General features: G+C 46.1%; 1 protein-coding gene across 1 annotated transcript in view; it reads right to left on the bottom strand.

Moving 5' to 3' along the window:
• Positions 1-868: 868 nt before the first annotated feature.
• Positions 869-27,983, bottom strand: part of ARHGAP31 (Rho GTPase activating protein 31) — a 59,911-nt gene continuing 32,796 nt past the window's right edge. Inside the window, exons 2-12 of the mRNA XM_054269948.1 lie at positions 25,228-25,330; positions 24,588-24,732; positions 19,639-19,721; positions 18,909-19,016; positions 17,085-17,230; positions 15,588-15,786; positions 13,696-13,820; positions 11,238-11,297; positions 9,798-10,418; positions 9,158-9,468; positions 869-8,260 (exon numbers count right to left, since the gene is read on the bottom strand). Of these exons, the coding sequence (XP_054125923.1) occupies positions 5,816-8,260; positions 9,158-9,468; positions 9,798-10,418; positions 11,238-11,297; positions 13,696-13,820; positions 15,588-15,786; positions 17,085-17,230; positions 18,909-19,016; positions 19,639-19,721; positions 24,588-24,732; positions 25,228-25,330 (4,346 nt within the window). The 3' untranslated portion in view covers positions 869-5,815. The remainder of the gene's footprint in view (positions 8,261-9,157; positions 9,469-9,797; positions 10,419-11,237; positions 11,298-13,695; positions 13,821-15,587; positions 15,787-17,084; positions 17,231-18,908; positions 19,017-19,638; positions 19,722-24,587; positions 24,733-25,227; positions 25,331-27,983) is intronic.

Here is a 27,983-nt window from a genome sequence, read left to right as displayed (position 1 = left end):
TGATGATTCATCTGCCTTTTAGGGAGAACAGTGATCAAGCTGCCCTGCAAATACATCCACTGAGGCTAAAAACACAAAACACTCCTTTTTTTTCCCCTCTCTTTGATCCCAGGATGGAATAAACAATACCAAAATTCACTTCCATGCTGCAGCTCAGAGACTGGCTCAATGAGAGCCAAGGAACTAAATTAATAATTTGTTTAAGTTCTTGCTTGTCCTTTACAAATCAACAGAAGTGTATACATGATGCATCAGCAGCCTTCATAGCCTTCTGCTGTTCCAGCCTGGCTTCTGCTGCACAAGAACCGGGAGCACAAAGTTTTTTCATGTTCTACTCTGCATTGCTCTGCATTATCACAGGCAAGGCAGAATTCTGCAGGAGATGTGCTAAATATGAGGACATGGTTGCACATCACTGAAACTTCAGCCTGGTAGAACTAGCAATGGTAAGAGGAAAGATTATTTTACCCTTGAAAATATTAAAGCATTTCAGATAACAGCAATTCCACAGAAATCTCCAAGCCCCCACTTCATTTTCAGAGCTGCAGTTGCTCTGCAGCTCCCACAACCTCCAATCAGAAAAGTGTGTGGTCAGGGCCTAACTTTCAGTCCCCACCATCAAAGCCTACACAAACACAGAGCAGTGCCCTGGCCACTCACAGAACAAAAGAGGGGCTCAAACTCTGTGTCAGAGGACAACAAAAGCATTTGCACTGTATTCATAAACCAAATTCAGAAAAAAAAAAATGGAATATTCCACAACATCACTAGGGCACAGATCTGTTTTTATAAAAACTCCAGTTTAATCTCATGGCTGAGACCTGGCAAAACATCTTTCTTTTGTGGCTGTTGTTTTCTTTCCTTTTTTTTTTAAACAATCACGCACAGAGGCAGGCAAGTCCACACAGAGGAAAAAAAGCTTAACAAAACTGCAATTCATCAGAGCTAGCAGGAAAAATAATCACAAAACCAGGGCCAGCAGGATGGAGACAGTCCTCTTCATAGTGTCCAGCTTCCAGCCCTTCTCCTGACCTGGCAGCAAATAACATTCAAAGGGGACTAGTGCCTGCAAGCACAAGATCCAAGGTCTGGACTGCTGTATGGAGCCCTCAGAAAGTTCTTGCCCTCTGCCATCCTTCCTTTCTGGGGCTGTTGAAGTCCTGCTCCATCTCCAGTCCAACTCATGGGAAGTTTTCCATTCCTTGCTTGGAACAGAATTAGTTACCACCAGTAAGCCTTTACATCAGTTAGGAGCAAGCAAAGGTTAAACAAGATAGGGATCATCCCTAGAGATTTTTATTCTTTTTTTTTCCAGAGATGGAGAGAAGCAAAAAGGACAACTGCAAAACCTGGGCTTGCCTGAAAGGCTGTATGTGCTTCAGTAGATTGTCTGCATTTTCAAGGCCTGGGGAGAAGCTTGTGGAAAGATAAATCAGCCCTTGAACTCTGGTCTCCCCTGGTCTTGTCCCTCCTTTCCCAGGACAAGATCCTTCTCAGGAAGGCACATTCAGGCCTTCTGCCCACCACAGATTAACCAGAACTAATTAGCTTCTCTGTGGGCAAAAAGCCACTTGATCTCACACTCTCAGTGCTGCAAACCTAGCAGCAGAAAGCAGTTCCATGCATCAGCCCAAGTTTCACAGATGTGTAAAATACTATTTAGGCAATTCCTTCGTGTTAATTACATTTCCTTTTTAAAATACATTTACATAGAATGATCTTTTATATATATATATAGGTTGATATATATATATATATATAAAATTTTAAAATATTCACCATTACAGGTGTTTCAGAATCCATAAAGAAAGAAAAAAATATTTTTATTGCACCATTTGGACGCTGGATGAGGGAAAATGTTGCAGACTTCACAGATGCTCTCTAAAACAGACTTAAGTTCCTCTGAAGCTCTAAAGGTGAAACAATAAGTACTTCAGTCTTTCTACAGTGATAGTATGAGATGGACAGCCCAGAGGGCTGGGGTTTATAAGGTAAAATATTACCTTCAGTTCTGTTTATTCTCCTGCCAGTGAGGCAGCTCCCACACAAGCTAACATTGTCCATGTCCCTCCTTTCCATCAGGGATTCTCACCTTTGCCAGCTCAGCCCTTTCACTCTGAGCTAGTTTAAGAGAAGCTGCACCAACCCTCTGACTACATGGGAAAAGAAATTTACTCACTCTTCTTCCACTTCCATGTAAAAGCCCACAAGTAACACATGCTGGTGATATTTTGTCATGTCTGATACTGGGGCCATCTGCAAACTGGGCAAAAGCCTTTACTTTTCACAGTCTCAGGAGAATTGAAATGTACTGCAGGGTCTCTGAAGTGATCCTTGTGGAGCTGCAGATGATGAGCCAGTCTGTTTAGGAAGGTCCTTTCAATAATACCAAGAAAAACCAGCTTTGCTTACCTGGGCCAAACTCATCTCCCATAAATCCAATCTATCCTTCATCATAATGCTTCATAGATAAGCGAAGGAAAAACAGAAACAAAGCCCTCAAACAAACAAACAAACAAAAACAATAAAAACCAAACCCAAACCCAAGGAGAAAAAACACAAGAAAGAAGAAAATCCTTTCTTAAAGAAACCTGGTCTGACCCCGAAACTGACACTGGGGATGGCCTGGTAAAGCTGGATCTCAGGAAGGTCCTGCCACCCAGCCAGCACCATTCAGAGGGAGGTGGCATCTGTCTCCTGGCCCTGCCCATCTCCCAGGCTCTGGCTCTTCAAGCTGACTGCAGGCACCAGTATCAGCATGGACCCAGCATCAAACTTTACAGACTCGGCAGAAAGCTGAATCTGGAGCTGAGAACAACAGGGCACCTTGCAACTAAGAACATGCTTTCATCTCTGCAGGACCTGGGGCTATATTTTAAGTGTTGCGGATACATCAGCTGGAGATGAAATTGTAGATAAGCAATGGGATCAAGCAACAAAATAGAGATATCATTGCAGCATCTCTGCTTAATTAAAGTCCAGGACCCAGATCTGAGTTCAAATTCTGAAATATCCTTAAAAAGTATAGTCTGGATACAGATCTTACTTAAGGCTGATTTTTAATATCAAGCAAAGATTTCTAATAATTTTCTCTTGCAGGAGTTTTACCACCTATGCCAAAAGCAGTATTACTTACTGGAATGCTGTTAAGAGTTGAGACAGTGTATTATATACAAATTGCCAGACCTCATTTCTTGTTCATAGATCAGCTTATATGAGAATAAGGAGGTGAAAAAAATGGTTGTAACATGCCAAGGTTTCATCACCTTTTCTTTTCCTTCTGATGCATTACTTTGTGAGCTTCTCTAGCTCCCTTCCAGCTGCCTTGGCAGTCAAAACTTCTAGGACTTGAGAGACTGTAAGTCCTTGTCCAAAGCAAACTCTTTTGTTGATGCCAAAAAACCTGGGCATCATTTCCACAACTTTTACTTCTTCTAAAGCCTTACCACAGTACCTCGTATCACACCTACCCTTTGTCATTAACCCAGCCATGGTGATCAAAAGCTCTCTCATGAGGCAGTGCCATGTATATGCAGTGTGGAGCTGTGCGAACTATGAGGAGCATGAAGGACTGGAAATTCCCTAGTTTTAATAAGAGGCTGCACAGGCATATTATGGTCTGAGAGTAGAATAATACAATTGTTATGAAGCTGCATATTCTGGGCCTGCTGTCCACAGCTTGCCCAGGTAAAGCATAGGCTGCTGCCTGTGAAAGAACAGGGACCCAAACAAGAACTCCAGGCTCTCATCTGGTTTAATAATTTCCCTCAACAAAACTGACAGCACAGACTTAGTTCTCTGCTCTGTTCCCATGTGGTACTGTACACAAATGAAGAGTGCAGTGGGGAGGATCAAAGACTGCGGCTTGTGACAAGGAAAAGCCCTCTTGTTTTTCACATGCCCTTTGGAAATGGAAGGAGAAAATTCTGCTGAAGATATATTCCTAGCGTTTGTGGGCCCATAACTTCTCAAAAATACTCCGGCATATCTCTCCTTTTGCAATCGGAGAGTTCAGAGAAAGCACTGCATGGGGGGGCTCCGGGCCCTCCAGCCACAATGGCACTAATAAAGTGACACAGCCTGCACAGACCAGGAGCTCATGGGGTGAGTTTGCTAACCACTGGAAATTGCCAGCACTTCACAAAACAAAGCCCTAAACACACGTCTTTTGGGAAATTCTGGCTGACACTCATTGTGGTGGCCATAGCACTTCCTAAGAGTTTACTGCCTAAACTACAGCCCATCACAGCCACCTGAGGGCCTGCAGACAGACATCTCCAGGAATGATGGCCCCTGCAAGCACATTACAGGGACAATCTCAGTGCTGGCAGCAACACCTGTGTTCCCATCTCCTCTCTAGTCACCAGTGACTCTTAAATTGCAGAGACAGCACAGGCTGTACCTGACTTTGCCATCACCCACAGTCATAGATCAGGCAATAGATGAGCCTGTGGTGAATGCAGAGTTAGAGGCTTTATAAAGGAAGCTTTAATTCTATTCCCATGGCAGCTGTTGCATATCTGAACATGTATTTGTCTGTAACATTAATGTTTCCTTCAGGAGAGAGTTTAATTCACTTCAAATCCCCCTCTCAGGACTTGTTCATGATCTGTTCTGCAGTCCCACAAATCATCCTCTTTACCATACTCCTAATCAATCTGAAAGCACTGAGGTCCAGGGAGGTGGCAACCAGCCACACTCTCAAAGAAACAGTGGAAAATCATAGGAGAGGAAATTTAAATGGAGAAGAAGCACCTGGGGACATGCCACACAGTGGCAACGAAAGATCAAGGGTCAGAGATATGTCAGTCAGGGTGCTAGAGGGCAACAGCCCAAGGACGTAGAGATAAGGAGATCCTCTTGCCTTTGTCTGCTGTTGGCAGTGTGGAGCTCAGCTGGAGACAGCTGCAGAGGTGTCATCTGGCTTTAAGCAATGATGAAAATGGTTGATACTGGCCTTTGGTGTGACCTTGTCTTGGCTTTCAGTGCTTTCAGCCTGAGGGGTCTCCACGCTGGGCAGCCAGCTGCACACTCATTCCTCACCGCACCCGCCTTATGTGCCCAGGGAAGGAGAGACTGAGCACTCAAACTCCTGAGCAAGACCTGGAAAACTGCAAGAACAACTAGGCCTTTCCTGTCCAGCTGCCTTCATTCCAGCCCTTGCACAGGCTGGAAAGACCACATCTCTGATGCAAGGAGAGAGCTGGAGGCAGCGTCTTCAGGTTGTGTGCTTATCACTGGAACACCCTTGGGTGCCTCACGCCCTGTGTGATTTGCTCATGCCAGCTTCACCTTCCTCTTCAGCTACCTCCAGCCTCCTGCACTCTGTATTTACACTGTGTAAATCAGAAAGTCCTTCATTGGAGTCTGGGAAACAATGGTAGGAGTTCCCAAACATCTGGACTTACCTCCTCAGCAGATGTTGTGCCCTGCACCCTGAGCTGCAGTGTTTTGTAACAATGTTTCCTCTCAGCTCTATATCATAATTATATAGAGATTTACCTTTCCTTTTTTCCATAGGGAGGATGAGACTTTCACAGGGCTTGTTAGAGAACAGGTGTGAGAAATGCAATTCCCTGGGACTGGCTTACCATTAAAAAAAAACAGACAGTGAGGGACTAGGCAGGAGCAACGAGGGGAATGAAAAGCAAGACAAAGATACCATGACCTTCCATAGCAAAAGCTTTGCAGGAAACCATAAAGGATTCAGGTCCATCTTGCACAGAATAGTTTTAACAACAGCAAAATGGCAACAGAGTTGGTCTTGGACACTCCCATTCCAACCATCACAGAAAAGGAATAGGAGGAGCAGCTGCTACTCAATCTGCCTCCCACTTCGTCCATCCAGGATCACGGAGCGCCGCTGGGGCTGGTAGAAGCAGCTGGTGGAGGTCTCCAGTCTCTGGCCATTCTTGGGGATGGTCATTTTGTTCCGCAGCGTCACCCCTGCGGGGTCGGACAGGTCCCCACAAATGGGGCTCAGGGAAGAGCTCTGCGTGGGGCTCCTGATGGGCGACAACAGCACCCTGGAGTCTGCTGAGGACACAGGGTGGTCCATGATGGGGAAAGGGGGACTGAAGAGAATCAGACTCTGGGGCCTCCCGGGCCTAGATCTGTACGAGGGTTTGGAGAACCCCGATGGCCTCTCTATCTTTGAAGACTGTGGGTTATCTCCAGCTGCCTCCCCACCAGAGGTGCGCTTTCGGCGCAGAACGGGGGCATCCAGAGCGGGGTGGTGACTGGACTGAGACGGCTCCAGTGGAGAGCCCAGGCTGCCGTGCCAGGGGCAGGCTGAGTCCTTTTGAGCTGGGTCACTGTTTTCTTTCTCTGCTTTGGCTTTCTTCTCTGTCAGCGGGCTCTTGGGGGCCTCCAGGTGGCTCCATGCCACCCGTGGAGCTGGCCTGATGGCCTGCTTGGCCTCTGATTCCTTCTTCTCAGTGGCTGGAGCAGCATTCTGAGCCTGCAGGGGCTGGGGGATCTGGGTGTACTGAATCTTGGGTGGTATCACAGGCACTGCTCTAGCCTGGCACATCTTAATCATGAAGGAGGTCCTGACTGCTGAGACACTGACGGGGGCAGAGTTACGACGGCCGGTGGTGGCGTGGGCCACTGCCAGGTAATCCAAGTCTAGATCCAGGGGGGCATTGAAACGGGACCCCCAGGGAACACCCCGAGCGGCAGCAGGGCAGTGTGTCGGCAGGGATGGGACAGAATCACTGCTCTTTACTTCCTTCTGCCCATACAGGAGGTTCCCAGGGGCAGATGGCATGGACAGGCTCTCAAATGTGAAGAAATCTGGGGCTGGGAGGAGTGAATCCAAGTTGAGGGATGAAGGCCTGGTCTTTATTTTGCGAGGTGTTTCTTCACCTTTATTGCTCAGCTGTGACTCAGCGGCAGAACACAATGCTTTGGTGACAGTCTCTCCTCCCAGGGCAGTGTCCTGAGAGATGGAGAACTCCTCCTTTGTGTTCTTAGTCTGTGAAGAACTGCCTGGGCTATTTTGGTGTGGGAAAGACAACTCAAGCTTTGGGCTCCAAGGGTTTTCTTTGCTCACATGCACTTTCTTTCCCTCTGTCTCTGAAAGAGGGACTCTGGAGGGTCCTGCTTTCTCACCTGGCGCTTTCTCCCTCATAAGGGGGTACTCAGGTTTTGAAGGCTCTTCTGGAGGACTTGGGCCATTCTCATCTTGCATCGCATTGCCCAAAGCAGAGGGGGACGTGGATGGTGTTTTGGACAGCTCACAAGTCACTGAATGCAGCATGTCACCGCAGGGCAGCTGCTGGTCAGGGGCATCTATGAAAGGGAACGGGGTGGCCCACAGGCTCAGCACCGTGTCTTTGCTGTCCAGGGAGAGGCTGCGACTGAAGCGCGGCCTCAGAGAAAGGCTTGTCTCTGCCCTCTGCCTCTGTGGGTGAAACTCCTGCGTCATCTTCTCCTGAATGTCCTTAAAGGTGGGGGAATGGAGAGGGCTTGTAACCCACTGGTGATCCTCCCAAGGCTCCACAAGTTCTAAGCTCTGCACATTATCTGTCCAGGCATCCTCATCATCCTGGTCAGCAGCATCCTGGGTTCTGCTAACAGCACTGCCTTCCTTCCCCTCCTGGATTCCAGCTCCACTCAGTGCCTTGGAGGAGAATGTGTCCCTTTCGTCACTAGTCATTATCTCATGTTTCTCCCTCTCAGTCTGGACTCTGGTAAGACCATCCTTTTCCCTCTGGAGCTGGTAAGTGCCATCTTTTTCTTTCCCTGATTCTGGACATGCTCCTTTGGAACAAGATAATCCATCACTAGTGGCAATCTCACTAAATTCTGATTGACCATGAAGTGTCCAGTCCGGGGTAGGAGTGAGACATTCACTCCTGCTCTCCGCCATTGACTGGTGGTTCTTTGGAGTGGCTGAGCCCATTGGAACTGTGCCCAGTTTGGGTAGGGCTGAAGCAGCACTCTGCTGTGCAGCTGCATCAGACTGGTAACTGGGGAGGCTGTCTTGTTGCTCCATGCCACTGGCACCAAATAAAGGCACCTGAGTTATCTGTGGTGCTCTGCTTTCAGATTTCTGCTCAGTGAGTGTGGGACTCTGCCCTGGGCCGGAGCAAAGACTATTTGTTTGTTCTGAAGAGGAGGATTCAGAAATTGGGCTTGTCTTGGGAACAGCTGCTGGCAAGAGCAGGAGCTCCTCTTCAGGTTCAATGATTTTCAGTTCCTGCTGTATCTCTGGCCACAGCGGTTCTAGAAGGGCATTCGATGGGTCCTCCTCAGTCTGAAAAACAGAAAAAATGCTATCACCTGGGAGCTCACAACTTCCCAGTAAATACCTCTCCATTTTCCCCAAAGAGCCCTCCTAGAACAGCCAGGCTCCTGGATGAGCATGCTCATGGGTAGAGAAACACAGACACACAGACTGCTACCAGTTCAAGGAAGAAAATGCATCTATAAACAAGTGGGTTTATGGAGGAGAAGGTCTGAGGTGCAGCCAAAAGGAGGCCTGGACAGACATACTGAAATAGTGAGCTGAATGAGTAGCTGGAATGTTCCAGCCCATTTCTCAGCAATTCCCATTCAGGCTCACTTGGCCTTGCCAGAGAAAATGCATTCCCAAACTGCACACAAACTCAAATGAATAATCTATTCAAGGAGATATGCCAGCAGATCTTTAAATAGCTGTCCAGAGATGAGTATCGCTGTAAGAAACTTGGTGAAAAGGCTTTGCTAGAGATACAGAGGAGGCAAAAAATAGTAAGAATTTAAAAAATAAAATTGTGTGTAGAGAATGGGAGTAAAAATGACTGTCCAGGCTGTCCAGGACAAATGGGACAGCAAAAATAGAAGGGGAATTCAGAGACCACGGGTCAAAATGTTCAGACATCCGGACAGTCTCACATCTGGAGAGTCTCAGAGCAGACAGATGGTACAGACTGAAATTCTACAGTTACAGGAAAAGATGACCAAAAGGGGACAGTAGGTAGTTACATAAAGGTAAATCACCACATGGAGATTTCAGAAGTGAAATAAATCAGTTAATGGTCAATTATTGGTGCTGCTCGGCCTAAGTTACAGATTGAGTTTTCACAACTACAGACACACAATGAAACTTTAAACAACCTCCCAGTCACCACCACGACATGGTCCCCCACCTTCCTCATGCCTTCTTCCTTACCACATCTCTTAGGCGTGATCCTCCTTCTGTCTTAGCCATCTCAACCTCCTGTTGGTCACAGCTGCCTCCTGAGGAGACATCCTTCATCTTGAGCTGTCCTTGCTCTGCTTTGTCTGCTGGGAGTGGTCCCTTATGGAATTCTGAAGCTGGTGCTTGTTCCAAGGTGGGATTCTGCTCTGAGGACTGCTGGGGGCCACTGGTGCTGCTTGTGCAGCTGCTTTGCCCACGTGTCTCCTGATTTTCTGCTGCTGGCTGTGGCGTTTCCAGGGACTCAGGTTTCCCAGCTGCCACCGGCTCCTCAGGATGAGAGCCTGGGTGAGAAACACAAACGAATGTAACTACTTGAGACTGAAAACCCATGCACTGGGACATAGCAGTGCTGCCAAGAGCCAACACCAACTAACAAAGCTAGAGAGCTCCCTCCAGGCACAACCAGATGTTTTGAGGTCACCCACCTCCCCAGGCTCCTTACTGCAGCAAGCACCACCCTGACCTGCTATCAAGTCAACACCCATTCTGCTATGGGTTAGTTTCTTTCCTGCCACAAGCTCAAGCTGGAGAAACCTCCACAGCACCAAGCTGCAGGGCACTTCCAGCAGCCCAGCTGAGGATCCATGCCCCCCTCCTTAACACAGCTTACCTCTGGATGCTGCCAGTGGCAGAGCTGGCCCCGGCTGTTTCTCCTTGCACTCTGCTGCCTGCTGTGTCCTGGTGTGGGTCCCTGGCTCCAGAGCAGAGGGGCTTGTGCTCTCCACCAGAGAAGACAGCTCCTCTAGGCTGGAAAGGGAAGGCTTCTCCTTGGTGGGCAGGCGGCAGGGTGTGCTGTTGGTGCTGATGACCGCCGATACCCTCAGCGGGACAGAGACAGCAAACGGCTCCGAGATGTTCAGGGCTTTCCTCTGGTGATGAGGAGAGGCCTCCAAGGGAAAGAGGCTGCTTGGGAAGCCTGACTTGGTGGCTGTTTCAGAGGTGTAGAACATGAGCACTCCTTTGGCTGCAGTCTGCTCATTTTCAGCATCCTCTGCTACCCGGAAAACCTTCAGCTGCTCCGGGGCTGACTTCACCTGCGGCGTGCAGGGAAGACCTCTCTCCCCACCCAGCTCTGAACTTCCTCTGGCCCCCATGGCAGATCCTTCCCGCTCCCACTCATTCTCCTTGCTGAGGTCATATGAGCTGCCTGTGCCTCCTGTCCGTATCTTGGTGGGAACAAAGAATCCTCCAGTAGTCACTGACCGCTTGAACCTGCTTTTGTCATCCTCCCCTAGAGATGGGAACAGAGGAGCGAGTCAGTGGGAAGCAAAGAACTAGCAAACAAACTTCCTCTGTGAGGAGCCCTCCTCAATCCCTCCAGGGACGAGTCCTGCCCTGCTGAACACTCACTATTCCCCAGACAGATGAAGCCAAGTGGCACTGAAGGCTTTCTATGCTCTAGCCTAGGGCTTCTTTCAAAGCAGGTAGGCAGCACAGGACTGAATGCTCTCCAGTGGAAGTCAGCTCAGACTTTTATTAGACACCCTTCTCCATCCACAGCAGCCAAGTCTGGGGCTATCACATAGTGCCCACAATGCACACACCAGGCTTTGTCACCTTTTTGTAAGCCTTTTTTACCTCCAAATGGGATTTTTGTGCCCAGAATAACCAGAAAAGAAATCAAAGCAGTCCAACTGCCAATAAAGGTGCAGCTGAACACAGAGGTAACTCTCAGGTGGATGCACTGAGAAAAACAACACAGAAAAGAATAAAAAATGCACACACACAGAGAGATGGGGACACACGTCAGCAGCCATGGCATAAGTACAGGAAGATACACAACCAGACACAGAGTGCTCATCCATTGAGGGTGGTGAGACTCTGGAACGGGCTGTCCACAGCAGCTGTGGAAGTGTTCAAGGCTTGCTCAAGTATTGGTACCACCTGGTGCAGTGGAAGGTGTCCCTGCCTGTGGCAGGGGTTTTGGAACTGGGAGATTTCTAAAGTCCCTTTCAACCCAAACCATTCTGTGATTCTGTGATCCATGCTGCTGAGAATGCAGAGCTGTAATCCTTCCCCCTACAGTACAGGTGGGCTATGGATGTCTCACCTTCCACTGGCAGGGAGCACAACGAGTCCATGCTCTTTGCAGGCCGGATAGTTGCTTTTTCTGTGGAAAAAGAGTTGTGGAAGCAGGTATCAGATCCTGTGGCTTTGCAGGCTTCAGCCCATAAAGATCAAAGGCTGCATACATATAGACAGGCATGCCAGGCAGACATTTTCCATTTCCAAGCATTCCCCCCATGTATCTACACCACATGGCTTATTACCCACAGCTGGGGATCTGCTAGTGCTAACAACAGCTTTGCACCTGCTGGACATGTGGAGAGCTATACTTAACCCAGCCAGACAACACCACCTCCACTCTGAAGCAGTTAAGCATCCCCAAAGCTGCCATGTGCCACTCTCCTCCCCGACTTAGTCAGGCTATTGGTTGTGGGGGACTTTTTAACTAAACTGACATAAATGCCTTATCACCTCTCATTCCTGATAGCAAATGTTGGGTTATTTTTACGTTGCACTCCCAGCTCTTTTGCTGATGTGAGCATACCCTGCCTCCAGCAAGAACTCTGGAAATTTCTGAGGGCAGTGAGACCTATTTTGCTGGCCATCCTCACTGGACTTGCTTTTCCAGAAACAAGCTGTTGTTTGTTACTATACACTCTACAGGTCTGTTCCTGAGAGGCTTTGGAAGCTTGTAGCTGTTACTGCTCTGAAAAAAGGAAGGGAGGTGGGGAAATGTAGCTGGCAAGGAAGACAAGTTAGTCTCTGGCAGCCCAGAAAGGGTCCATGGAGATCTGGAAAATGTCTGGGAGTAAAGTTTGCTGTTTACAGAGTTGCACAAAGTAGGTAAAGCAGAAAGTCAGCAGGCTTGTTGGACTTCATTTGTTTATATAATTGAGGCTTCTGGCTCTGACTCTTACATGAGCACAGGAGAAACTCCAGCTACTTTTTACATTTATATGGAGTCCTGGCTACTTTTTACTTTCATAGGACGTGATATCTTGAGCACTGTTTCCGCTTTCCAGAAGGAACAGAATTCAAGCTGGGGAGCTGTGTAAGTCACATTTTATGTGACTTACAGATTTGTGTGCACAGACTGAAGCTGTGCTAAAGCATGTGCTGAGTTTCAGCAGCAACTTCGTCTGTTCCCTCACATGGGGCTGTAAGGAAAGAGCACTGAAAAATGTAACACAGCAGCACAGAAAGGCACTGCTTCAGTGCTGAAAACTCTGCACAAGGCTGTGCATCTGTGTGTCCTGCTGGTGAAGGTGTCCAGCCCCCTGTCACTCAGACCTGTCCCTGGAACAAGGCTCAGCCTCCACGATCACTGGGGCTGCCATCCTCCCTGGGCCTCCTTGGGCTAGCGCTATTCTGGGACAGAGTATTCCTTATCAAAGTGAGAAGGTGATCCCGTGATCAAAATAGGATAGAGAGCTATTTTGAAGTCTGTCATGGCCACACTGTGTGAGGCTACCTGTACATGCAAAACATGGGGAAGGCAGGGGTCCAAAAAGAGCTGGATCCAGCATTTGGCTTCACACTCATTTCTGATCTGAATACAGCCTCTCCTATATGTAGTGGTAGCTGATGATGCCAATATTAAATGTTTTATTTGAAGTCCTACAATGTTAGGCAGTGGTCCTCCAAACACCAGCTCCTGAAGTCACAGATTATATAAAGAAAAAATCCACTTTCATCTCCCTATAGAAAACAATTCCTTGACTTGGAGATACGAAAAAAATCTGGAACATATAAACGCAAAACGTTTCTTTATGAATTCAAAATAAAATAGCATGCTTTCTTTTTAAGAATGTGATTACTTTTGAGTCAAGTTCATGATTTTTAGAGATTGAGTCATCATTTCTTAACACTGGGAACTGGCACTGCCATGTGATTTTCTAGGAAGCAAAGTGTTTAAGAGATTGCAGCCCAGGAGAGGTTAGAACTCGGGATTACAGCCAGAAGAAAACACAACTTCTCTCTTGTAAATTCTGCAAAAGCAATGGCTTCCCTCAAAGTGCTGAGAGACAGAGCTGAAGGCATTCCTGGTGCCTCATTTTTCACAAAGACACTGAATGCAGTTGGTTCTTTAAAGTCCTTTAGTGGAAGGACAGCCTGGAAGGGCAGCCTAGAAAGACAGCCATGCACCCAGTGCCATGTAATGAGCCTCAGGAGACACAGACTGGCTGGGCTGGAACAGTGGACGAATCCAAACCTACACAACAGTTCCTAGTCCCCAGACTTGACAGCTGGACAACAGGAGCCCATTTATCAGGTACCAAAATGCAATGTTTGCTGTAGCTGTCTGTCCAAGCCTCCTGGAAGGGTGTTTCTTGCCATCACAGGAGAATGAGATGTGTATGAAACCAGGCAACGAGCAGGACCCCATTAGACTATCTCAAGTCTATGGCATTAGTGACAAGTGGATACAGGCTGTCCCATGCTACCAACAACACAGGAGAAAGCCTCAGAGAGAAACATTCAGCTGTAAAGTGTGTTCTTACCAGAGAGTTTCTGTGCCCTTACAAAGACACTCCCATTTCGACTCAGTTTAGACTTTGATTCTGAGCCAGAACGGCCCAAATTAAATATTGACTTCCATTTCTTGGACTTGGTGGATAATTTCCTCCTGGAAGGAAAAAAGGTTCAGATGGTCACCAAACATTAGAGACTTTTGTCTTTTTAATGCCCTCCAAAGGCCTCTGAGCTGTCTCCCCTCAACACTTTCCATTTTTTTCTTCTCACACCTCTTTTAACTCTAAAGCTTGCAAAGCATGGCCATACAAGCAACCCTTGTTGGCTGCATAGGTAGCAATCACTCTGTAAGGATTTATCTGTACTGCTGATTTAACTATTTCATGGATGGAAAGACACCTAAGCCTTCAGATAGTTAGTTCTGGCATCATGCTATAGCAACAGTGATTGAGCAATCAACCATGCTTGTCTCCAGAAAAGAGTGGTTTTCAAGGCTCAGACTATCCTGAAATAAAGCAAAAAAATTGCTTTTTAAACAGGTTTTAATGACACAATATATGATAAATTCCAGGGAACTGATGGAACTGCTACCATTTCTCAGTGCACAAAGTTATGCTTTAAAGACCATGTCTTATGGCAAAAATAAAGGGATTCCTTAACGAGAACTAGCTATTAATGCTTCTCATGCCAACCTTAATTTAATCACAGGTGTTATATATTCATGTGCAAGTATAATGTACTAACCAAACAGGAGGAGGTTTAAGGGAATTAAATCAATTTCTCATAACCCTCAGAGGAAGTGGGACACCAGTTCCCTGAGTCTCTTTGGAAATCCCAGCCTTTGCAGAAAGAAGCTTCTTGTCCTAATGCAATGTTTTCCTTGTATACATATTTCTTTGTGACGATCTGTTTCACTTCCTTCATTCTCATTCTGACTCCTCCTTCAATCTCCCCATCTTTCAGAGCAAGAATTCTCTTAGCTCCCTGTCCTGCTCTCCACACTGGGCTTTCTATCCCCATATTTCTGCTTTTCTTTCTGATCAATGCACAGAGAAGTACAAATCAGTCCTACAAAGGAGATTAATATTTGGGGATAGGACTTTTCAAATGAGAAAGGAGAAGACACTCTAGAGGGACAAACATATTTTTGTCTTAAGCTGGTTATCTTCTTGCCAGTATTCTCTTAGATGACTCCTTTTTGCTTCAATATATCAAGTGCCAATAAATATCTTTTTGTTCTGGTGCTTTCTGGGTCAGCAGATTAATGAGCCTCCTGCTGCAGAGGCTATAATCTATCTGAACCAGGCAGTAGAGTGGCCATATATTAACAGTTAGATAGACCAATAGATAAATACTTATTCTGGGCAGCTGTGCCAACAACTGCAGCAACCTCAGCTGCAATCAGACTCTTCTCCTGGCAGAGACATAGCTGGCATAGGTGCCACTGTGTAAATATCTCTCCATGCTGGGAGTGAGAATGAGCCTTCCTGCTTGGCTGCAACTGCAGAGGAACCAGGAGAATGAAGGAGCAGGTCAGTGGCACCAGGCATGCCCTGGACCAGCCACCAGCAGGTGGAACTCGTAGATGAGCTGTGCCCCAACCTGCTCCACGCTCATCCCGTGTTTAGCCAACTTCTGAGCTGGCACAAGGATGCAAAGACAACTCATTCCTCCTGCAGGAGGTCTGTGAGGATCTCCCTGATGGAGAGAGGAGAGCTAGTGAAGCTATGAACCCAGCACCTGAAATACTTCTCAGGAGTAGCTCTGCCTCTTTTGAGGACACTGAATTTTCTTTGTGTAGGGGCAGTAGATTCAGATGAGTGCAGGTGTGGGGGTATCACATTAACAGAAGGATCATGCTCAATCACACTGGGGAACCTGCACTTTTCTGTTTGTGCTTTACACTCCTCTTGGCACTTACTTGCTGTCAGGAAGGTCAACAACTGTGTGGAAGAGGGACCCAATTACAGGCACGATTTCAGGCAAGCTGTTCTCCCTCCTCTCCTTCCGAGCAGGATGGGATGCAGACAGACTCCGTGCCTGGGCTTCTTCCAGGCTCACCAGTTTCATTGGCAGGGAGGCCGAGGGGAGGGTCAAACTTTTCACAACTGATGCACTCTCTGAAAAACAAGAAAATACATTCCAGCCTGGGGTGAGGAGAGATGAGAGCAAGAGCTTCATGACTTTATTTGACTGGAACATCTCCTGTGGAGGGGGGAAAGAAGTGGCACGTGCAGGGAGAAAGGCTTTTTGTCAGATAAGCCTTTCAGCTCCCCAGCAACCTTATCCATCTGAGAACATTCCCAGCAGGGGCTATGCTTGCCAGCCAAAGGCTGGGTTGTGTGGATTTGCTTCCTCTGCTGCACACACTTCTGTGTGAAGGAGGTGTCTCTGAAAACCACCAGGACTGACACATTCCCTTTACTCCTCCCTCACTCCCTTCCTCCATCTCACCCCCACCCTCCCCCAATTTGGGAGCAGTTCACTCCCTGATCCCAATCTGGTTCTTTCTCCCACTTCCACATCTTTCTCCTTGTCTTGTTGTAGGATGGGGGATTGTTCTAAAAACTAGCATTACTTTAACCTTTTAATCCATTTCAGTGACCAGAAAGCAGTCTCACTGATAACCCAAAGTGTCTGTTTGTGGGGGCAGGGGCAAAGCCATGTTAAGGTAAAGATGGGCAGAATGAGCTGACACAGGGCTGCAGAGCAGAAAGGTGGATATTGCCTGAGTACTGAAGGTATCAGAAGTCTTTTGACTGTGTAAAATGGGAAGGTGTATATTTCTGCAATTACTGCAGTGAGGTCACTGTTGATCCATGCCTTCTCACTTCCCGGTCTTTGCCAACAAAACCATCACTAAACAGTAAAATCAGCATCTCTGAAAACTATTGATGTCCCAGGAAAAAAAAATCTCTTTTATAAAATGTCCTCAGGAACAAGATAGAAGTCTTTGGAGCACAAGATTAATTTTTTTCCCAGGAGTGCCTGGGAGTGTGACCTCTGCCTTGGGTGGAAATAGTGGCTGCAGGGCAGGTATTGTTGGTATGAGGAATTGTAACTGGGGGAATCTGACAGAAGAGCTGAGACTGTGGCTGATGGACTTAGAGAGAAAGTTTAGACCAATACTGAGAATCAATCTGGTGGTTCTTCCTTTTGGGGAAAGGGTTAAGCCACAGGAGAACATGCAAAGGATGAGACAAAAGGCAACCTGAGAAAACACTAAAGGAGGCTAGTATTGAAAAAGAAGATGTTGAAGATAGGGATGAAGAAGACAAGAGTAATGAGATATTGGGCTCAAGGTGTCTTTGGGGAAGTCTGTGGTGATAGCACGGGTTTCTGTGCTTGTAATGTTAGTTGAAGGGAGAGCTGAACAACATAGCAAGTGACACGGGAAGTGGCTCAGGGAGGTTGCTACCAATGTTCTCTGCAGAGCTGGCTTTCCTGGTGTTGTTGAAGATCTGATCCACGTGGTTCAGGATGAACTCGATCACCAGCTGCTGCACTCGCACCTCCAGGAAAGCTGCATCCCCATTGCAGCCAACGGCCTCAATCTCCTTTGACCTGCACGAGCAAAGAGGGGCACCCCTAGTGAGCATTGCCACACACAGCCCCTGGCAAGGACAGACCAGATTTCTTCCTGCAAGCAAGGCAGCTGGGATCATTTCCCCACTCTTGCTGTACCTCTTCCTCTCCTTCCCTCACAGGCCCTCATCCTCTCTTTGTCTTTTCACTCTTTTAAAAATTATTTTCTTTGATTTCTTTGCCATCTCTGCTACTTCCTTTCCTGAATGTGTTATTTTCCCCACATGGCTTTTACATTTTCATCAGGTAAAACTGTGACTCTCAAGTTCCATTCTTCTTCCTTTTTCCTATTTTAGCTATGTCAAGGCTGGGCCTGAAAAACAACACAGGAGCCTTCAAAGGCTGCTTCTAGATCCCTACTCAGTGCTTCAATGACCTCTCAGTGAAATCCCTTAGACCCTGCTCAGGTCTTCCCCATGCCAATTTCTTCAATACTTCACTGTGTGCCCCAATAGTCTCTTTTCTGCCTCCCCTGTGCTCCCACATTCTCAATCTTGCCCTCAGCAAAGGAATATTCCTTATCTTGACGTGCCAAAGTGTTGCTGAAGAAATTATCTTTGGGCAATGGATCCTTTGTAAAGTTAATGACTGGTGTGTTAGATAACAGCTTGGGGCATTGCCAAGAGGATAACCCTGTGAGGAGACTGCAGTTGCATTGCTTGCTCCTTTCTTTTCCTCCCTGGGACTTGTACTTATTAAAGATCGCAAAGGAAAAACAGACTTCTTTTTTTTTTTGACAAGGACTGATGTTAGAATGAAAATGTCTCAGCAGTAAAGTCCCAATTTATGATATTCAATAGAGCCAACATTTGATTCATTTTCAGAACCTGCTCTGGCATTTTTGGGATTCAGAAGGGTGAGATAACTCTTTAGAGCATGCTTTTCAGGCCTGCACCTCTCTAGCCAATGTTCTCTGCCAGCCCAGGGCTACCCTGATGGCTCTGCTATCACCCCTCTCCTGCCCAGCTGCAGTCCTGCACTCTCCTTGCATAGTTCTTTCCTCTAAATGCAGGAGTATTGGATGGATGGAAAGGGAATTTTGACAAGATACAAAATATTTAATTTTTTTCCCCATATGCTATTTTTCCTTGTTCTGCTTAGCTCTACAACATAGCAGCCAAACCCCTGCCTGCATCTAATCCAGGCTTCTTCACAGCAGATTGCCAGGCATAACAAACATGAAAAACTAGCTGGTGGTCTTGAGATCTGACACTGGCTGCCGTTTCAAGCCCAGCAAGCTCATCTCAATTTTGCACAAGCAGATCTGGGAACAGGTCTAGTATTATTGCCCTGTTTTTCTCCTTTCTGATCCTTGCTGTCTCTCACTGCCCTGCTGCAGAAGCACTGGCACCATCAAAAATGTCATTAACATTCCCAAGTGATGAGTTAAGTCCCCCTTTCTAAATCTATGCTCAACTTGCAAATAACAACTTTTTTTCAATATGAAACACACAAACCCACAAGCTTCCTTGGACGCTGGCAGTAAAACCTTAGATTATTCAACCTGGAAGAAAAGCTGTTTGCTCTGCTATGCTCTTCCCTTTAGTTGCTCAGTTTTTCCCCATATTTGCATTTCCCTCAGGTCATTGTGCTCAGATGCTGCCTCTCCCCTTGGAACTCAGCACGGTGCTCTGAATTAGAGGAGCCTCTACTGTACCTGAGGAGATTTGGAGCCCACACCAAGGCCAGGTTTCTGGTGTGCATGTTGGTCATGTTGCTGAAGGAGGCCAGGTGAGTCAGGTGCTTGATCAGGTATTCCAACGTCCTGCAGTGGTTTCATACAAAGAAAGAAAAATGTGTCACATTACCAGGGCCTGCCAGCTGGGACAGCGAGGCTCCGAGCCAGCCCTGTCCCCTCCCCAGGTGTCTGCAATGGCACCACAGAGCCCGTGGGGCAGAGGAGACACAGCACCAGCATCTGCAGGGGATGGCAGTGAATAGCTGAACAGCTGAGCTCCAGCTGGGGTAGGCCAGGGGTGGGGCATGAACCAAACTATCCTTAGCATGATGGGAGCAAAGAACATGGGAGATGGGTGGAAGAGGGAATGGGATGCTGCAAAGGCTGAGCTCTTAGCCCTTGCTCAAGCACCTCCAGCAGATCATCTTCTCCTTACCACACCCAGGACACTGCCCAAGGGTGCCACAGTGCTCATACTTGGGGAAGGGGGATGGTAAGAGTGCAGCAAGAACACCTTGTTCTGTCTCTAACAAAGGTTTGTTCAATGATATTTAAATGCCAGATAAATTGTTGCCAGATTTGGAAATGGTGAGTCAGCTTTTGGAAATTGATTTCTGGAAATGAATTCTAGAGCTATTTCTGGCACTATTTCCTGATGAGCGTGAGGTCACCATGCGGATCCTCAGCACCTCTGTGGACACAATCTTACCTGTAATGTGATGGTGGCAGCTCCTGGATGACATTTTGAATTCGTGCCAGCTGCTCATCCTCGGGGAAGCGCGACACTGCTTCCTGCAGGGACACAAGGAAAGAGTACACCCTGGCAATGGACTCAGGGGAAAAGGAAGAGGGATAAGAAGGGTCACACAAGACACCCTGTCTCAGAGGGAATGCTCTCTTGTTACCCTACAGAGCTCTTGGAAGAAGAAGTTTCTTTGTGTCCCCAGCACAGCAGAGATTTCATGCACTGTTATTCCATGTCTCAGCACACCATGCCCAGACATTCAGACACGGTGGTCAGTATTTAAGGGAGAGGGCCAATCAAGGACTTAGACCTTCAATTACAAATTACAGGGGGGTTTTTGGCTTATGTTGGTTTGTTTTGCTTTGCTTTTCATGGGATATTTTTTTGGTTCTTTTCACTTTTTTTAACTTGGGTAATGATGGATAAAATGAGAGGAGAAAGAGAGAAGTGGAAATAATGGAAGAAGCAAAAAGCAATGACACCCCCCAAAAATAACCTGTTAAAACATGTTTTTCAAGCTGTTTTATGAGAATACCTTGAATATACATGTTCTGTGTTCTTCAAAATAAACAATATTTTGACTGTCATAACAACATAGCTGAAGGGATTATTTTTGTGGGTTTGCATCTTTCATGATGGAAGAAGCCATAGCAGAATCCCTGCCCAGCAGATTAATAAACTCTTATACTCAGGCTTAGACAGAATCAAAGTTATACATCTCAGTCTTGAGCAAATCTCTATAGACCAAGAGCTCAGAAAGCCACGAGAAGCTTTTGTCAGCATTCCTGGGAGTTCACTGCATTGGCATTCATCTGTTCAGCTATTCCCTTTCAATATTTCTGCTGGGGGAGGACAAGCCACCACCAATTCAAACAGTGCACGACTGTCTGGAACCTCCTCCTACCCGCCCGCTTGCTGCTGGATCTTGGAGCGAGTTCAAAGGAAGATGCTGTGACCCACACAGCCAGCACAAGCTTTGCCTCCAGACAGATGTCAGCTCTGCCAGGGGAGGAAAGGAAGGAAGCAACCCTTCCCAAGCCATCCATCACTTAAACATCATGAACCTGAAATTACCACTGCTACAGAAGCATCTTCCTGCAGCAGCCACTACAGAACCCTCTGTGATGATGCTACCACCGCTGGTTTTGTCACTGCCTTCTTCCCTGCAGATCACTTCTCATCTGCAACCATCAGCTAACCTAACACTGCCAGTTTCCAGCCCAGAGAAGTGAGGGCAGATAAAACAAGTGAGCTCACTAGTTAGGTATATATGAGATGCACATGTATTTGGTTTGCCCAAATTAAAGGCAGGTTAACTCCTTCTAGTGATTTTACAAGTGTCTGTGTGTTGGAATGTTGGGGGGACACAAGACGGATGATGGACTTTGGACCTGGTTAACATAAGAGATTTGATAACAGGATGCCTTGGCAAAAGCAAACAGAACTTTGAAAATTAGACCTGGGTTGCAAGGAGATTAAATGAAACGAGTTTACCAGAAAAAGAAAATCACATTAAACTCTGCAAGCAAGAGATGTTGTTATATGCATAAGTTTATGTATGTGATTTTAACCTAATCATTGTAGTACACATTACTAGCCTCCCTGAAATAGTATATAAGCATTCGTATCCCACGATAAAATCGGATTCTGATCACGGAGTCAGTCTCCCTGTCTCTCTCCATCGCTGACATCTATGGTGCCTTAAAAAAAAAAGCCCAGAAATCTGAAACATAAGAGCTCTTGTAATCTTAATACAATGTTTCCAGCTGAATAGTCTTGTCCAAAAATGGAGACTGAGAGAAATAAAAACTTTAACTGGTGCACCTAAAGCATTAGATTGTGCACAATATTTTCTCCCCTGGTGCACATTTTCATAACCATATTCAACCTTCCAGGTCTCAAAGACCTAATGATTAGACAGCAAGTGAATACCAGCTTCTCTGAGGTCATGACCTGTTCACTCCTCCAAGCCACATGTCTGACCCACACGAGCTGTGCTTTGAGACCTGAGGAGCTGTGCAAAACTGCAGATTACAGCAGCCGAATACAAAATTCAAGGAAGAACCAATAATTCAATTTCCTGCATATCTGTTCATCATGGTATGAATTTATGCCATTTTTTTTTAACTCCACTAGTGATTCTGGGAGTCCACAATTCATGAGCCCTTGTTAAGGAGTGGAATACAGTCCAGAGAGAGAAGGTAAGCTTGGCCTCCTAGAGCTGGTCCCTCTATGCCCAGGCTAGAACAAGCCAAGCAGAGTCAACTTATATGTCCCGAGAAACAACCATCCATCACTAGGATGCAAGATGGCAATCACTTGGCAAGAATGTATAGCCAGTGAGGTCATGACCGGGATGCTACACCTGTGAACTTGACATAGAGATGACCAAGAGGACAACCCTTCCCTAGTCATTAAGAACATGACTTTCCTTAGACAGAAATCTCTGAATCACTGTGGTGACTCCAAGTGCAGCCCATCCCAGCTCAGAGCCAGCTCTGGCTCAGTCAGGCTGGGATCAGCATGTGTTCTTTATTCCTACCAGCACTCCTCTGCTGAGGTACAGCTGCCACTGTTCCCTGCTCAGACACCCCACGCACACACACGCTCCTAGGGGGTTTTCTGCTCCTTGGGGAATCGGTCTTTCTTCTTTCTTTCCTCCTAGTATCTGACTGTGCTTCCTGTCAGCTGGGTTACCAATTATAAATCCCTTCTATGCAGGCTTGCATGAATAATGGATTTTGTGGCTAAGTGGAAAAACTGAAAAGCCAGAGATTTAAAAAAATCAACCTTTTAGGTCAACCCAAAGTGATAACATTTTGGGAAGCTGGTATATAAGATTTTAGAAAACAACTGTTCAAGGTTGACCAAAAGCATCACACTCAAACATTAGTTACAGAAATGATAATTAAAATTTGGAACTATTTAACCCTTTTCTGAAAGACATTTTCTGTAAGTTAGAATGTGTTGATGTAACATTGAAACATTTCCTTTAGAAAGTACTTGTAAAAGAAACACTCAGACAGTTACAGAAATGTTTTCCCTTTTGTTTTTGAATAAAGCTATTTACCAAATGTATCTACTGAAAATCTGCAAGTCATCATCCCAAAACTTCACTTTTTAGCAAACATTCTTTCCTAAAAGAAGTTTCCATCTAAATCCTAATGTTTCCTTTAGAGCATTTTTTCTTCCATAAATCAGTAGCGATAGCCAGGAAGACACCGGCCAAATAGCTCCAACAAGAATGAGACTCATCAGTTACAGTGAATGGCTGAATGATACCCTGTGTTTTCAAGATCCTATTCATCCTGACTGTCTCCAGCAAACCTACCCCATATCCTCAAAATCCTTTTATCCTGAGGACACAGGTCAATTTTTCAAATCTGCTCAGGATTTTCCCTGAAGATTTGACTCTACATCACCTTGAAACAAAGACCAATCTTACTTAAAATTTGGAACAGCAAGACACCTAACATTACTGCACGGCTGTCAGGCAGCACAGCGAGCCATTCCCACCCCAAAATCCCCAGCAGAGCTGTGTTCCTAAGAGCTACCTGACTTCTTACTGCAAGCTCCTGCTTGGCTGGTCCCATCTGGCTTTGCCCCACAGCAAGCACCCCTTGCACTGACACCTCTTTCCAAAAGAGGCAACAGGGAGACTTTGGAGAGCATCTCCTTGTGAGGACCCCATGGATGTCTCCCAGTGCCTCCTGTGCCACAGCAGTGTCGCTTGGAAGTGCTTGATTTGGGATAGAGGCAACTCAGACAGCAACACCTGATTTTGCAGAACTTCTTCTCTGCAACATCTGACATTTTTGGCAATGGCTGTCACCTCCTCCTCCCAGCAAATGGGAAAGAGCAGGATGACAGAAATTCTTAACAAAGGACGGATGTTTCTAACTCTGAGAAAACAATCTTTCCCATCCCCCACACCAGTTATCTTAAGAAGTTGGTAAATTCTTTTAGCTGGAAGTGCATACCTTCAGCATGCAAGATTTCAGCCTCATGATGGAATGTAAATTTGCTGGTGTCATAAAAAACTGAAAGTAGATTTAGAGCGCTAAGAAACACGCAGGCTTTAATAACAAGCATAGCTTGCTGTGCCACCTTTTAATAAAATATTATCTGTCATCAAAATTAGCCAAGTCTCTTAAAAATTCAGGCATTGTGGTCTTATATTTCTGCTCCCCCGCAGTCTGCTCCTAAGCTCCAACTGTATCCACGTATAATCTATGGCTGCTTTCCAGAATCAAGTAACTACTCTTTGAATTGTAATCTCTTTAAACAAAGTTAGAGATTTCTGCTTGGCCAGCTGCCACTTTCCTCTGCCATTTTTATTTATAATGTGATCATGATGGACCTGATATGTCGTATCTGGCATAACCAGTATCCTCATCTGCAGCCCTACAAACAGTATGAAAAGTGTGACAGATGCAGAAAAGTGTATACTTTACACATGGGCTGGGCAACCAGTTTGTGCAGGTGTCAGGGGCAGTTGGAGGGACAGGGATGAGGAAACCACACCCCTGTGATTATGATCACAAGCCCAGGTGAGCCAGAAGATTCAGTGATGGACAGTAATGAGGAAAAGAAAGAGAATTAGTAGTGCTGGGAGGAGGTGCACAATGGGGAGAAAAAGAGGCAGTGGGGAAGAAACGCAGTGAAAAAATGAGCAAGATGAAGGGGAGGAAACAGCAGACAAACTGAGAGAAATAAACATGAAATGGTGAAAAGAAACAAGGACAGGGAAAGAGAGCCAACATGAGATGAGAAGGTTAGAGCACTGAGAAGTGTTTACATGGATAGATGCACCAGAAGCCAGGACATTGGAGTGAATCCCAAACAGCTGTCATGGAGGAATCTGCAGCACATCCACACTGCTGGAGAAGAACAAGAACAGCCAAGGGTCTTACCGTGAATTTCTTGTAGAGCTCATAAGTGAGGAGAGGGTTGGGCAGCTCCCTGAAGTACAGCTTGCAGAGTGACCCCACACAGTGGATGTCCTGGAGGTAAACTTCCCTTGTCAAATCTGGGCATTGGTCAGAAACAAACTCTTGTCTGAAACAATATGGAAGCATAACAATATGGGTGAATAAGAGCTGTAGCAGGCCAGTACTCCACCCTAAGTACTCATTTACAGAGTAAATGAGAAAAAACAAATGGGAAAGCAGAGATGTCTCTTCAGGCTGGCCCAGATTGTGTCCCAAGTTCAGGGAGATGCTGAGGTTTCAATTAGTCTCCATTATCCCTAACGCAGGGAGTGGATCTCAAACTGATATAAGGAGATTGCTTTGTCCCAAAGTGAGAGAGAGCAACTCAGTATTTGCACTGAGACCCTCCTTGCCTTTCCCACTAATAGATGCAGAGGGAGACATAGGTTTTTTGGGCTAATCCCTAAAAGGCTGTCTTTCCCTGTTAGCAACTTCAAAGACAGTTTATCTTCTGCATCAGTGTGGACCTCTGTTGGCCACAGTGTGTACCTGAGAGACTAACACCAAAAAGGTATGAGCAATGTCCCTGAATCCCTCTGACACTCCCAAACGTTGCCCTTACCTCAACTTCTGTATGTTGGATGTCACTCCTGAGAGCCGGTAGATCCCATCCACGATGCCGTGAGTCTCAATGAACTCTGCACAGCTCTTCAGCACGTAAGGGACTACGAGAGGGAAGCAAAGCAAGATGTCCAGTGAATACACACTGACAGCTCCCACAAGTCACCACAGAGGAGACAGTTCCATGAAAAAAACAGCAGAGGCTCTCTGTGGATGCAGGGGAGGGTACAGCAATGAAAGAAATACAGTGCAAATCAAAAATAGCCCCGTGGCAAGTGCGAAGTGGCCGTGAGGATATGTTGTGGTTGTGCCACGCAATGCTCATTGGCATGTGACAATGACTGACCCTGAAGTCACAGTAACATAGCAGAAAGAAAGGTAGGGTTTCCCTCTCTTCCTATTTCTTCCAAAATAAAATAAAATAAGCTGTTTCATTCTAATTGAAAGCATGTGGCAAAGCTTGAGATCCTGGGAACCTCCACCCTCCTCAGTATAGAGCTCCAGCCTTGCTGAATTGTGCCAAAAGGTCTCATTGGCTTGGACAAAAATCAGAGAAGCATTCACACTTCCATATAAGCCTACATACCCACAGTTTAGTGCTCATAATTCCCACTGAGGAGGTATAAAGTTCAAATATTGACTAGATCTGCACACTGACAAAACCTGACATTGGCTTCAAAAGAACTCCATCAGCATAACTAGACAAAGACCTAACCAGTCTTAAAGCTGAGAGGAGCCTGAGGCACAACATTTACATCCAGGCTTGGACCCAAGGTATATGTTTATTTTTTCCCCATTATATAGGTACAAGAGCCCCCCATTCTCTTGGTCAGATCAAGGCTCCCTGTCCCCAGTACTATAACAACCCAAGCTATAACAATAACAGTAAGAAAGCCCTTCCTTATTAGGTGCTAGAAACTACTGTGTATTTAATGCAATGCTTCACACAGCCATAGGCACAAGTCAGTAAATGCACAAGTCAAAAGTTCCCTGCTATAATGCTGACTCTGCTGCACAGCACATTTCAAAAGCTGTATGGAGAGAAACCAGCTAAGCCATAGATTTGACTGGAAAGCCAGGCATAGCAATTACTGCATCTTTGTGACACCCTGGAGACAATGCCTCTGGCTGGACCTTCCCTGAGCCCTTCTGCTTAAAGTTCAGGACTATAATGACATATTAACATGTGCTTCATCAGATGGCATCCAAAGACAGCCCTCCAATGACAGCCTGAACAAAAAAAGTTACTACACTATTATTTTTTCTTTATTTTATTATTTCCCATGGGAGCCACTGAGGCCAGAACCAGCTCATGGGTGGACCTGTCCCTGCCAAGCACTGCAGGGCACAGGCTCTGGTGAGAAGGGCTCCAAGCTTGCACCCACCTCAGGGACACACTGCTACTGAGCCAGTCACTCAGGGGAGGGCTGCCCTTCTGCCTCCTGACTTGCTGAGGGAAGTACAGAAGAAGTCCTTTCATGTGTCCCTTCTCTTGTTTTTTGGCCAAACCAAACACAGGCATGCACAAAGTCCCAGTGATTACTTGGAAGCCTGAACGGTCCAAACAGACTAATTCTTCTCAGCCAAAGGAGCTTCTCCAAAACATCAGGGAAAAATTGACTTTATGGGTTTTTTGAGCAAGCACTCAGAACATGGGTACATTGGTGTGTCACACTCAAAGCCCTTGTGCTGATTTTCAAGACCCTCAAGCTGTTGGGTGGAGCTCATGGCAGAGGCCCTAAGCCTAAACAGTGTTCATGAAACCATGGAATTGCAAAGAGAACAGCTGAAGTGTACAGAGTGAAAGCTTTGTCCACAACAGTCACAGAGCTATGGTATTCTCTCCTCATGGACTTTGGAGGGGAAGGTGCATCAGAGCCTTCCAGAAAGGAAAGGACCTGGGAAGCATTCCTTTCAGTGCATGCAACACCTACTTGCTATGTGGGCTGAATGGTGTGGAAGGAGACAGAGAAAAAAAAGAAGTACTAAATTTCGTTAATATCCTTCCAAGAAAAGTCCAAGTGACACATCAAAAAAAGAGGACCTTCCTATCTCTGAGCAAGTCCTGATTAACTGCAGTAGGGAACTCAGATCATATGATGATGAGAATGCTAAAATAAGAGAAAGATAAATTACTTCAGGCCTCATTTCCATTTCTGGAAAATCAGGCTTTAACATCTTTATGGCAGAAGCTATGCATACATGGCATATTAAAATTTCCTTCTTGGTAGGGGTCTTGGAATAAATGACATGTAACCAGCAAAAATGAAAGTTAGGCAGATCCATGTCCACCTCAGATCTGTCTCGGTGAGGGAATAGAAACCATTGAACTCCATGCAACCCAAAAAAAGAATTAATTGAACAGAAACCATATTTGATCACGACAGCCACATGACAAGGTTTGTCTAAAGGTTAACAGTCTTTCATGGAGACAAGCCTCATATGATGGTGCCTGGCTGCCAAAAAATGGGGTACATGCACAAAGAATGCTTTATTAGATACTTTTAAAACCTCAGTATTAAGAATAAGAAAACCAACTAAAAATGCAGATAGTGATGTTTGTTGTGACTAATTTGACCTCTTGAAAGTAAGACCTATTAAATCACACCATTTTTTGGCTGAGTTCGAAGTTTCCTTGGAGTAAATTAGGTCAAGAGGCCTCGGGCAGGTAAGCAAACCCCCTATACAGAAGAAGAGAAGGCTACATCTGTCTGTTGAGGACTGGTAAGCAAAAAACACGGGCCTGAGGGGAACAAT

Source organism: Melozone crissalis, unplaced genomic scaffold (assembly GCF_028551555.1).
Source record: "Melozone crissalis strain CALT ecotype California unplaced genomic scaffold, PUWL_Pcris_2 ptg000008l_1, whole genome shotgun sequence".
Taxonomy (NCBI): domain Eukaryota; kingdom Metazoa; phylum Chordata; class Aves; order Passeriformes; family Passerellidae; genus Melozone; species Melozone crissalis.
This window is presented reverse-complemented; position numbering and strand designations above follow the sequence as displayed.